The sequence below is a fragment of the Galeopterus variegatus genome, unplaced genomic scaffold (assembly GCF_000696425.1).
Source record: "Galeopterus variegatus unplaced genomic scaffold, G_variegatus-3.0.2 Scaffold2997, whole genome shotgun sequence".
Lineage (NCBI taxonomy): Eukaryota > Metazoa > Chordata > Mammalia > Dermoptera > Cynocephalidae > Galeopterus > Galeopterus variegatus.
The window spans coordinates 42484-56150 of record NW_007729108.1 but is presented as its reverse complement, the minus strand read 5'-3'; the positions used below and the strand labels follow the sequence as shown (position 1 = coordinate 56150).

Below are 13667 nucleotides of genomic sequence, written 5' to 3'. Positions count from 1 at the left end.
AGTGCAAGAAAACATTCCCCCCCAAAACCCCAGGAAAAAAAAAAAAAAAAAAAGATCAGCCCTGCCAACAGCTCATTTTTAGCACAGTGAGAAACATCCTGGACTTTGAGCCCCTAGAACTACAAGATAATAAATTTGAGTTGTTTTAAGCCACAAAATTTGTGGTAGATTGGTACAGCAGCCATAAGAAACTAATACAGTTGTACTTACACATTCATTAAATTAGGTTTTCATTACATAACACAATTCCTGGTATTCAAGATTTCATTTATTAGAGAAGTATTTGCAAGACTCCCAAGGTATGAAAGTGTGACACATGAGTAAGTATGGTGAATTTCCATCATTTCTTGCTTTCAGGGGTTTCTCTTTTCTGGAAGTTCTCCCATATTTTACTAAAAATGTTTTCCACATTCAGTGACTCTACAATTGTCCACGTTTCTTTGACACATAACATACAATTCATCACTAAAAACACCATCACAATCTTTTCTGAAGATTTCTGTGAGGATTCTTTGATACCAATTAGATATCACTTCCAGGCAAAAGCTTCCCCATAATAGCTGCATTTCTACCCAATATGATTTCACTAATATTTAGTAAGTCTAACTTCTCATAGAAGTGTCCTCCCCAACCGCTGCATCCTTATTGTTTCTGCCCTAAATGAGCTCTCTGACATGTAATGGTTGTAGGATTCTTGCTAAAGGCTTTTCCACACGTCTGCAATCAAAGAATTTTTTCCTACACAATATCTGTAACATATACGACATAATTTATTACTGAAGGTGTTGTCACATTCACTGCATTTGCAAGGCTTATTCCCTGTGCAAATTCCCAACTACCTAATGGGGCTTGACTTCTTCGAAAAGGCTGTTCCACAATCATGACATTTCTACCCTCTAGGAGCTCTCTGATGTTTAATAAGGACCGGGTTCCTGAAGAAGGCATTTCAACAGGCACTGTATTGATAGGGTTTTGTTCCTGTATGGGTTCACTCACATATAAAGAGGTAAGACTCACTGAGGAAGGTTTCTCCATCTTCAAGGAATTTACAGCTTTCTCTCTTGTATGAATTTTCTTATGTTTAATGAGGACTGACATGTGGGCAAAGGCTTTGCCACATTCACTGCATGCATATGGTCTCTCTCCAGAATGAGTTCGCTGATGTTGAATGAGCTTTGATTTACTTCTAAAGGCTTTTTCACACTCACTACATTCATAAGGTTTCTCTCCTGTATGAATTCTCTGATGTTTGGTCAGGTCTGACTTAAAAAAGAAGGTTCTTCCACATTCACTGCATTCATAAGGCTTCTCTCCTGTGTGAAGTCTCTGGTGTGCAATGAGGTACGCCTTCTGGGAAAACGATTTCCCACATACACTGCATCCATAGAGTTTCTCTCCAGTATGAGATCGCTGATGTCTATTGAGCCGGCACTTCCGGCTAAAGGCTTTTCCACATTCACTGCATCCATAAGGTTTCTCTCCCGTATGAGTCCTCTGATGTACCATGAGCTGTGACTTTCTGGAGAAGGCTTTTCCACATTCATTACATTCATGGGGTTTCTCTCCTGTGTGAATTCGCTGATGTTCGGTGAGCTGAATCTTCCTCATAAATGTTTTCCCACATTCATTGCATCCATGGGGTTTCTCTCCTCTTTCAATTCTCTGATGTCTAATGAACTGTGCTTTCTTGAAAAAGGCTTTCCCACATTCACTGCATTCGTATGGTTTCTTTCCTGTGTAAGTTTTTTGATGGTCACTGAGCTGTAATTTAGTGTTGCTACTATGTTTAACATGCTCATGGTATTTAACTCCAGTAAGAGTTTTATCATGCTTGATGTGGAGACATGATTTTCCATATCCACCAAACTCATCAGAATCCTTTCCTGCATATCTTCTATTCTGGATAACAAAACCTAAATGAGATTTCAGACGTTTACAATGTGAGACAAACTTACTGTGTCTTAAAGGAACAAGACCTTTGTACAAATCAAAATTATTTCCAAGAACATAACTTTGCTGACATCTTTCCAAACTTTTAAGCTTGTTTTGGTTTTCTGGGTGCCACTGCATGTGGTCAATCTCCCATATTTCTTCTAGGAAAAAGAACAATAAAAATATCCATAATAATTTGGGGGAGAACAACAGATACAAAAATGCCATAGTTTTGGTAAGCCTTTATAAGATCCCAAACTAAGAGGAATGTACCTCATTCTCTGTGAAAAAGGACAACATTATAAAACAGAAAAGGAAATACAGCCGCTTTAGCAACAATGATGGATAGTCTATAATGAATAAATATAATCTGGGCTGTTTTCCAAATAGGACCCTGAAAAATGGGGACAGAAGTAGAAATAGAAACACAACGCAACTGTAATAGAACAAAAGAAAACAAAGCAGAAGAATCCATTCATTCAACAAACATTGAACTGGTTGGTATTTGGAACACTAACATGACTAATAATATAACTCTCTGTCTCCATGAAGCTGTCATTCTAGTAAAAAGAGAGAGAATCAACAGGTAAGCAAAGAAATAAGAAAATTACAGAATGTGAAAAATGGTATAAAGGAGGTGATAGTCAATCTTTAGATAGAGTAGGCATCAACAAGAAAAGTTGAGCTAACATCCTAGGATAAGGAATGAGCTCCATTATGCAGAGAACTAAACGAAGATCATTCCAAGAATAGGAAAACCTGTGAGAAAACCCAGAGGCAGAAAAAACTTAGGCAAGATCAAGAAACATAAGAGAGGCTGGTGTACCTAGAATATCCTGAGCTTGAGTAAGGTAGAAATAGATAAGTTTGGAAAGGCTGGAAGAATTGAAAACATATAGATCTTATATAGAAAGATTGTTAGAAATTGAATTTTATGAATATTTTTTGGCAAGAAAACAACCTGTTCTACATTGATAGTTCCAAAAAGTAATACGACTTTTCTAGAGAGAAAGAATTGGACAGATGAAATTGTAGAAGAGAATAAACAGGAGGCTATGGTAGAGTTCAGGGAGCTTGAGCATGGATGACTACCGTGGAGATGGAGAAATGCGCAAAATCAAAGTACATACAGGTTGAGCATCCCTAATCTAAAAATTGAAACTTTTTGAGCACTGACATGACACCACAAGTGTACAGTAACCTTATAATCAAAACACAGCATAGATGGTGGAGACTGAAAGACTGCTGCTGTTTGTTGTTGTTTAACAGCTAATACAGGTCATTCTGGTAATATCACTGTTGTTTATTAACCCTGAACACATTCTTTCTTCACTGTATTATCAGTATGTCATATCTTTCACTGTTAAGTACTTACGTGTGAATAAGTCTAAGAAAATGATTGCTTATGGGTAGCATATAAATTCAAGGTCAGGAATGATGGTGATGACAAACAACCCCAGACTGTCCATATGGGTGACTAATGACAACTTTGCTTTCTGAAAGTTCAATTTACACAAACCTTGTTTTGTGCAAAAAAATTATTTAAAATATTGTACTAAATTACCTTCAGGATATGTGTATAAAGTGCATATGAAACGTGTTTAGACTTGGGTCCCATTCCCAAGATGTCTCATTATGTATGAGGGTACTTCAAAAAATTCATGGAAAAATATAATTAGAAGATAATACACCAGAAAGAGAAATATCACATGTTCTCACTTATTTGTGGGAGCTAAAAATAAATAAATAAATACACACCAAAAAAAGGTGGGGGGGAAGAAGACACAACAATTACAATTCCTTGAAGTTGATACAAGAAGCAAACAGAAAGGACACTGTTGGGAGGGAGGGTGGAGACGGAGGAGGGACGGAGGTTTCAGTAACTGGCCACAATAACCAACCACATTGTATACTGACAAAATAAAATAAAATCTGGAAGAAAAAAAAAAAAGACACCCCCCCCAAAAAAAAAAGGATAATATAAATCTTTCCATAAACTTTTTGAAGACTCCTCATATATGCAAGTATTCCAAAATCTGAAGAAATTTGAAATCCAAAACACTTCTGGACCCAAGGATACTCAACCTGTAGTATGGAAGACAAAACACATGTATGGAGGAGGAAAACATAAGACCCACTGTTTTAATGAATGTCGAAGGTAGAAAAGAAAAGAATCAAGGACAGCTCCTTGATATGTGGCTTAAGCATCTATGTAGGTGCTGATGCTTTAATAAAATTAAAAAGATTAGGGGCACAGATTTTGCATTTGGGGGTAATTAAGTGCTCCATTTAGAGGCACCCCAAGTTTGAGATGATTAACACATATCCAAGAGAAAATATCAAGTACCGAGCTAGATCTACAAATGTGAAGAAAGACAGTTCTAGACTAAAGATAACGCTTTTAAGTCATACATATATAAACATTATTTAAGTATTTGGAAACACATGGGACCAGATGAGACTTAGGAAGAGGGATAGAGAAAGAGGACCCAAGACAAGAGCTTTAAGCTCTCCAAGTTTTAGAGTTCTGGGAGAGGGATATGCAGAGAGAAACTGAAAAGCCCATCCACAGACATCAAACCACACCTATGCCAACCAAGTAAACAAGCAGCATCAGTGTAAGTAACAAAGGTTTGGAATCAGACAATCAGAATGTAGGAGCCACAGCATCTCATTCCAAAATTACTATGGTAAAATATTAAATTATCACCCTGTTATCTTTCACATCTTGTTCCAACTGCATACCAAAACTAAACTTTCCTAAAACACCAATTTAGAAAAATACTGTAGTCAATATTACAACTTTCTATGTAGATGTTGTGAAAAACTGTGATATAATAAAAGGGTTTGGGCCATAATCCTGAAAGATACAATCCCAAATGTCAAAATCCGGAAAGATCAAAATCCCTAAAGTCTAAAATCCCAAAAATCACAATCCTGACGGATCAAAATCCTGAAAATACAATTCTGAAAGAAATAATTTTAAGAATTCTTTAAAGGCTTATTTACATTTTTATAAGGGGATTTACTTGAGAAACATAAAAATATGACAGAACACCTCACAGGCCACTTTACACAATACAACAGGCAATAACTTAAAAGGGGTCTTCAAAAAGTTTGTGAAAAGATTGGTATTTTTTAATTTTACTTTTCCACGAACTTTTTGAAGTATCCTCGTACATATTTTCGCAAGCATAAACACTGTTACACTCATACTAACGACAGTCGCATGGGTATAACAGTTATGAAGAGATAAACCGTATTCATAAGCAGGTCAAAAAGCAAAATGTATAAATGCATATCACTATGTTTAGTAATTGTGTGCACACAGCTTTATAACTGCAGTCATGTGAAATGCTGCGATGAACCACTGAAGTCTTTTGATCAAACCCCACGGTGGATCACCACTGCATATGCAGTAACCCAAAGAGCCAAGATCTCAAGAAATTTTATCTTCCAGATACACAGATGTACAAAAAGGACATCTTTTCATCCACTTAGGAAGTTTCAACATTTTCACATCCAAGCACAATGCTTAAAGTCAATGTTGTAATAACGCACTTTCGTTTTTGCAAAAAATGCATAGAACAAATTAGAACTCCCTAAAAGCCTTTACGAAATTTATACCTCCAGTATTGGAAATTATGCAAAGATGAGATACATAGCATAATCAATTGTAAAAAATAATGCTGACAATTTAAAATAGTGGGGAAAAAAACTAAAAAAAAAAAAAAAGAAAAGAAAAGAAAAAAACTTATAAGTTTATTACAGGGATAGATTAGGGGCAACTGCACAATGTAGTCCATAAGAGCTAGCCAAAGTTCATGATCGTTAACTATGTTTTGAAGTCTTGCCTCCTAATGAATAGCTGCTTTTTCTCTTATTTACTTATATTCATTATGCATATTCATGGGGTACAAAGCTTACTGTCACCAATTGTGCCCAAGGTGAATGTCCATTACCACAAATCGCGATTATTCATTCCCCGTGTCCACCACCCAATTAATCACCGATCTCCCTCTCCCTCCCATCCACCTTCCACCCCACTCTGCAACCCTAGGTATGCTCTCTGCTGCTTTTTCTCCTTCAGGGCATGGTTCTCCTCAGAAAATATGTTCACATCCATTTTCTACCTGGTACTGTGCCTTTTGAAATTCTTCCATGATTCGATAAACACTGTCATGAGCATTCCCTATTAATTTTCCAATCTCCTGTGCCATTCTTCTATGTTGTTTTGTGTACTGTAATATTGTGAAATATATATTTGGTCTTTCTCTCTGTCCCTTGGCATACAACTCCTAAAATTCTTAAAATTTCTAAAATGGTGTCTTTTTGTATGCTAATGAGTTGACTAATGGCTGGCAGCCCCTAGCAGTTTCAGGATAGGCACTGGTCACCTGGTCACCAGAAAGACCAGGGTAGTCACACCCCCCCAACCTCTGGGAAGTGAGAGAAGTTGAAGGTTAAGTTGACTGCCAATGGCCGATGATTTAATCAATCGTGCCTATGTAATGAAGTTTCCATAAAAACCCAGAGGAACAGGGTTTGGAGAGCTTCTGGATAGCTGAACACATGGAGGTTCCCAGAGGATGGTTTGCCCAGGGAGGGCATGGAAACTCTGTGCCCCCTTTTCCATACCTCACCTTATATATCTCTTTATCTGTGTCCTTTGTAATATTGTTTATAATGAATGGGTCAACATAAGTGTTTCCCTGAGTTCCATGAGCTGCTCAGCAAATTAATCAAACCCAAGGAAGGGGCTGTGGGAACCCCAATTTACAGCCAGCCAGTCATAAGCAAAGTTAAAACAACCTGTAGCTTGCAACTGGCATCAGAAGTTGGTGTGGGGGGGCCATTTGGGGTCTGAGCCCTCAACCTGTGGGACGTGACCCTCTCTCCAGATAGTGTTGGAATTAAATTGGAGGGCACCCAGCTAGTGTTTGCTGCAGAATTGGTTACTTGCTTGCTGGTGGGGAGAAATCCTCACACATTTCATCATAGAAGTCTGTCATCTGTGTCAATTGTTGCTGAGTGAGAATATAGAAAAAACACTTTGGTGTTTTTACTCACAGAGGTACGCAAAAATCTGTTCCACATGCACTCCTATAGAGACCACAAATTTGGCAGAAACAATACTATTTATCGAACAGCAACACCGTTGAGTGTCTTCTTATCCTACCATGCACGTAATTATTTTCGAGCCAGTCAGTAACACTGCTGGCTTCTTCAGGCAAATGCAACTTTAATTCATTAAAAGCTCCTGGAATTTAATCAGCTGAAAGGAATACCAATGCAGACAAACAACTGAAGTTTTCGTCATCGCTGTATCACATGGCCAATCCACCCATCTAAATTTTCCACCAAATGCATTGCGCTGACTGAAAAAAACAAACTTTATCTGTAACATCTTGAAACTTACTTTTATAAGCCTTGATAGCACCTAATTCCAAATCTGTCATTACGATTTGGGAATGCAACTGAAATCCATCTTCTTTTGCAATGCCCATCAAATCTTCAAATAAGCATTTATAAAGTGCTTTACTTTTTCCAGTTACTAACACATAAACAAATGGACAAGTTCTAGAATTTTCAAATCCAATAAGTGCATGAATAGTTGATAACAAAACCTGGGGTCAGTTTTGAAAGTGTCGTCCATTAGCCAAAGTGAAGCATATGCTAGTTTTTCTATGTTAGACTTAGTGGTAAATATTAGAAGTTTATCTTTTTTGAAAGTCAAATTCCTAACCAAGAATAGGTCTCCATTTAATGTGTTTTGTAACATGGAGGAACCTATATATCAGTGAGTGTCTTTGGTTTGGAAGGTTGCTGAGCCTGTTGAATTTTTTGTTCTCTGAGGAAGACTTTTGACAGCAAGCATGGCGCTATGTGTGAAGGAGCATGAATGTCACACATGACTGAAAAATTTGGCAGGGGAGATATCTTGAATTTTTCGTTGCGTTTTCAATTCTATGATTTTCGAAACACTTACTACACTTGTATTTGGACAATGGCTGTCGTCTACAAATTTTGTAAGTATATACTGTCCATTGAGAAGTCTGATTATTGCTCAGCCACTGCAATTAAATGATTTTCTGCTTTCACATTACCAGTAATAATTAGCTTTTAAACTTTTTATCTTCCACCATTAAGTAGCCTCGTAAACTTATCACAGCTTTTTTGCAAGGGAATAATTTCATAGATCTTTTCCACTGTGTTGTGTAAAATACATCAACAAGGAATGATATTCAGCTTCCCCAAATTGACACCTAAAATTAAGTCCACCCATTGTCAACGTGGCACCCTTATGCATCTCCTTAAACCATACTTAAACCATACATTTCCAGATAAAGACAGTAACAGGTAATAGTTCTACCTAACATGATGCAAAGAACCTGATGCAACTACCCTGCATACAACCGAAAATGCACAAATCCTTTCCCCAGAATTTGCCTTTCAGGATTTCAAAATTTGAAATTTTAATCTTTCAGGATTTTAGACTTCAGGGATTTGGTCTTTTGAGATTTCAACATTCAGGATTACAGCATTCACAACTGTGCCTTTCAGGATTATGATTGGCAATGGGCTCTTGGATAGCTTCAGGATGGGGGCTGGTCAGCATCCTCCAGGAAGGGGAGAAGGGATGGAGATTATACTAATAATTAAACATGTCCATGTGATGAAACCTCCATAAAAACCCCTAAAAGAAGGGGTTCAGAGAACTGCCAGGTTGGTGAACACATCTGCATGCTGGGAGGGTGGTGGCCCCCAACTCTACATCCAGTGCTCAGGACCCTCCACATTTTGCCCTGTGCACTTCTTCACCTGGCTATTCACCTGTATCCTTTATCATAAACAAGTAAGTGTGTTTCTCTGAATTCTGTAAGCTGTCATAGCAAATTATCAAACCTGAGGAGGGGGTCAAGGGTACCCCTGATTTGTACCCTAATCAGAAGTGTGGGTAACCTGGGGACCCACTACTTATGAACAGCATCTGAAGTGAGGAGGGTGGTCTTGTGAGACTGAGCCCTTAACCTGTGGGGTCTGTACTAACTCCAGGTAGTTAATGTCACAACTGAATTGAAGGACACGTAATTGGTGTCCAGAGAGTTGAAGAACTGGTTGGTGTGTGAAAAACCCACACATATGGTGTCAGAAGTGTTCTGTGAGAGTACAGAGAAGCAGAGTTTGTTTTTCCTTTACAGGCATGATACAACCTCACAAGGTTCAATATATCCAGATACATGTACATCCATCTGGAATTTAAAGGTCCGAGGATCACCTGCCCTTGTCCCAGAAAAGTTATAATTATATTGACTGGTGGAAACATCAGCTTCTCCAATCAATTCAGTAATATTGTAACTGTGTCTAACACAGATCAACAGAACTTTCTGCTCAGATGGAAGTGGTCTGTATCTGTGTTTAGCCACTAGCCATGTGTGGCTATTGAGCATTTGAATGTGACTAGGGTAACTACAGAACTGAATTTTTTATTTCATTTTACTTAAATTTAAATAGCTACATGTGGCCAGTGCCTAACGCACTGGCCAGCACTGATATAGACCATCATATCCTATATTTGCCATTATAATCTCCTTGATACAGTCATCCCCAAATTTTCTTTCAATTAATACCACATTCTTCCTCGAGCTCTGTTCCTACATCATCTCTGGCACCCATCGATTAAGAGGTGCTGAAGAATCATTCCCCATCCAGGAACAAAACATTTATCTGCCTTATCTTCCATTTATCCTAGAACCCCGAGTTATACCTTCCTATTATCACAATGTTATATTACCCAGCTATCAAGCAAGACTGTCTAGAACTAGCAAAAAAAAAAAAAAAAAAAAAAAAAAACAAAAAAAAAGAAATCCCTTTTACAAATTCCCCATCCAGGAACAAAACATTTATCTGCCTTATCTTCCATTTATCCTAGAACCCCGAGTTATACCTTCCTATTATCACAATGTTATATTACCCAGCTATCAAGCAAGACTGTCTAGAACTAGCAAAAAAAAAAAAAAAAAAAAAGCCACAACAAAACCAAATTCACACTAAGCCAATTACTAACATAAAATCCAATCGTCTCCTTCCTCATAGTCTCCTACTCACCAATCTAATAAGCATCCCTCATATCACCTTCCTTATTTCCTACTCTAATCTTCTTTTTATATTATTACTGACCCACATCAAGGCCTTTCATCATCATTTCTATTCAAAACCCAGCTATTCTTGCAGAAATTATTTTTCTCATGCTTACAAAAGCAGCACTTTATTCTCTCTGTAACACTTTATTACATAGTCCCTGTCTGTTTGACAATTCGCTTTGCACAGCCTTGCATTACACAAAAATGCCTCAGTCAAATGATCAAAATTTTTAAATTTTATGCACCTATGTCCTTCATTACATTGGAATTTCTCCTGGAGCATATTAGAGTGCTGAGTTTTTAACTACAGGTATCAAAGCAGAATCACCTGCCAAGCCTTTCAAACTTCACATGCTCAGGTCACTTCCCTTATCTAGCAAATCAGAAACAGAATCCCAACAGACACAACCCGTAGTTTGAAAACACACACTCCCACATGGTCTACACACATCCATGATTAAAATACAAAACTAAAACAAAATGAAACAAAACAAAACCTGCATCAAGGAAGATGTGATGAATGCATGCAAGTCACGCTGTTAGTGAATCACTAAGTAGTCCACACTAAGGAAGGAAGAATAAGACACAAACCCTTTTCTCTATATGAAAAAAGAGGCCTCATACCAACCACTGAAACATCACACATACAAAACAATACATGACCATTACTGAGTTAGTACAACACAGACACAAAGCAGACACAAGTCAGGAAAAAGGGAGTTGCAAGTGTGCTTGGTGTATTCGAAAACTACTTCATACATTTCAAGTAATAAGGGAAAAAAGAGAAAGAAAAAAAAAAACCTGCTTCATGAAGGTAAAAAGAGAGCTCACAGTGAAAGGGAGAACCTGGAAGGTAAAATGCAACGTGACCAAACACGTAGATACCAGTCCTCATATTGTTTGACACTGTCTGCAGCATTCAGCAAAATATATCACTCACTCCTCCTTAGGCTAATTTTGTTACTTGTTTTTGGAATATCTTCTCGCTCTCCTCCTATCACAGCCCTGATACTTATTCTACCTGGCTGGGTTCTTCTGTTCTCAATCCCTAAATATATGTGGACCTCTTGCTTTTCTACCAACACTGCTCATGTTTTCTTATCAAGTTCCACTGCTTAAATGTCCCCTACCCACAGAGGAATGCAGCCACAACATCAAAAGGAACAGAAAAACTGAAGTCAGTGAATGTATGTAGCAACTGGGACAATGCCAGCCTAAATTATCATGGACTACTTTGAGATGGGAATTGAGAGTGGAATTTTCAAACAGCTTTTTCAAATCAATAAAAATTAAAATTAAAAAAATTAATAGGAACAGCCAAGACTTTCAGAAATAAAAGAACACAGTAAATATGGAAGTCTCAAGGCAATTCAAAGGAGACCAGGCACCAGAGTGTAAAGATTATAGCAGAAACAAAACAAAACGCACAAGTGATAGTATTTGCTGGGAGAAAAAATGATTCCAGTTTCTGACACTGAAGCTGAAAGAAGGATTTCACAGGATGACTATCCTCACTGCAGATAAAACAGACTTAAGAGGGCAGGTTAGACTGCAAAAAGGAAGATGTCAACTTGAGAATACCTATCAGAATAAGAGTTCAAATCTTTAGTATATGTGAATATATTCTACGATGATGAAAATACTACCTGGGAGAAAGGATGATTCTGGTTCCACACACAGGAAGAAATCATTGAACAGCTGTCCTGGTGGCTAGCAACATACAGGGGATTAGAGTGCAGATTAGAAATTAGTAGCAAACATATCAATTTGGGAGTCTCCAGCAGAGAACAGAGAGCTTAGACCTTGAGAATGAATTAAACTTTTAATATGAGAATCAAGCGGAAGATAAAAAAGAAACAGAAGCTGGGAAGCAGGGGATGAATAAGTAGACAGAATTGCCATGAGAGATGAGGTGTGGGGGGCCTTCAATGAAGTAAGGTAAGGTATCAGAAAAGGAAATCAGCCGTCTCAGAAGGGACAGGGATATGCCTACATAGACAGCCATGCCAAGAACAAAGCAATCTGATGGGTAGTGAGGGGAATTTCACAGCAAATAGGGTAGAGAAGAGGAAGTGAGACCACCACTGAAAAGAAATGGAGAAGACATGAGCAGGCCGAATGAAACCAGATAAGAAATCAAGATCCTAGATGAGATGGATTAGATTTAGAAAACAGAAAAAAGGGAAGACATCATCCTTTAACACCAGGCAAAGAAGAACAACTCTTTGGTAATGAACAAAGTTGCAGAAAGGTGTTGATTAAATGTCTGGGTCACCAACTGCTCATTTCAAAAGCATCAACCCTTCACCAATCAACTGGGGCTTTCATGTCATTTCTCCCCATTTTCTTAGTTTTTACTCACTTACCTGGATAGGTTTGACTATGGGCTGCTCCCTCTACTACCCACAGTGGTTCTCCTTGCTCCAACTTGAAGAGTGAATCTGGTTTGGTACCTTGATATCCTGTAAATGGGAAATCAATGAACACCTGGCACCAAGTATCTATGCTTGGGGAATCTATGAAAACTGAAGTTATATTTCAGGAACCATATCATTTGTACTTTGATAAAGCAAAAACCTTTTATTCAGGAAGGGAGTACATATACTGTGAGACTAAAGAGAAGAATAAAAGTCTATGACACACCTCATAACCATTAGGATGGCTACTATCAAAAAAAAAAGGAAGAAAAAACAAAATAAGTATTGGCAAAGATGTGGAGAAACTGAAACCCTTGTACACTGTTAGTGGGAATGTAAAACAAAATAGCTGCTATAGAAAACAAAAAGGCAGTTCCTCAAAAAATTTAAAACAGAATTACCATATGATCCAGCAATTCTACTTCTGGTTATAGACCCAAAAGAATGGAAAGCAGGGTCTTGAAGAGATATCTGTACACCTACATTCATAGCAGCATTACTCACAACAGCTAACATGTGGAAGCAACCCAAGTGTCCACTGACAGATGAAAAAATAAGCAAAATGTAGTATAGACATACAGTAGAATATTATTTGGCTGTAAAAAGGAAGGAAATTCTGACATAAGCTACAACATGGACGAGCCTTGAGCACACTATGCTAAGTGAAATAAGCCAGTCACAAAAAGACAAGTTCTGTATAATTACACTTATATTAAGTACTTAGAGTATTCCAAATCACAGAGACAGAAAGCAGAATGATGACTACTAGAGGCTAGAGGGAAGTGAGAGAAGAACAGGAAGTTCTTGTTTCACGGGTACAGAGCAGAGATAAATGGTGGTGATGGCTGCACAACACTGTGAGCAAACTTAATACCACTAAACCGCGGACAAAAAAATGGCAAAGAAGGTAAATTTTATGTATATTTTACAACAATAAAAAAAGTCTATGACATACAGTGCTGTAGTGGACTGAATTATGTCCCCCCAAAACTCACTGAAGCTTGAATTGTGTCCCCCAAGTTTTATTTATTAGAAACTTGGTCCCCACTGTGAATGTTAAGAGGGTGGGAAGTCCTATTATGGAAATTGAAGGTGGAGTCTCGATGAGGTGATTGGATTGTAGGACCATGCTGTAGTGAATGGATTAAAAACAGTGGTTAGGGGCATGGTTCTA

At 37.8% G+C, this 13667-nt stretch overlaps 1 protein-coding gene across 1 annotated transcript in view; it reads right to left on the bottom strand.

Moving 5' to 3' along the window:
- Positions 1 to 250: 250 nt before the first annotated feature.
- Positions 251 to 13667, bottom strand: part of ZNF577 (zinc finger protein 577) — a 16293-nt gene continuing 2876 nt past the window's right edge. Inside the window, exons 3-4 of the mRNA XM_008583693.1 lie at positions 12443 to 12538; positions 251 to 1913 (exon numbers count right to left, since the gene is read on the bottom strand). Of these exons, the coding sequence (XP_008581915.1) occupies positions 739 to 1913; positions 12443 to 12538 (1271 nt within the window). The 3' untranslated portion in view covers positions 251 to 738. The remainder of the gene's footprint in view (positions 1914 to 12442; positions 12539 to 13667) is intronic.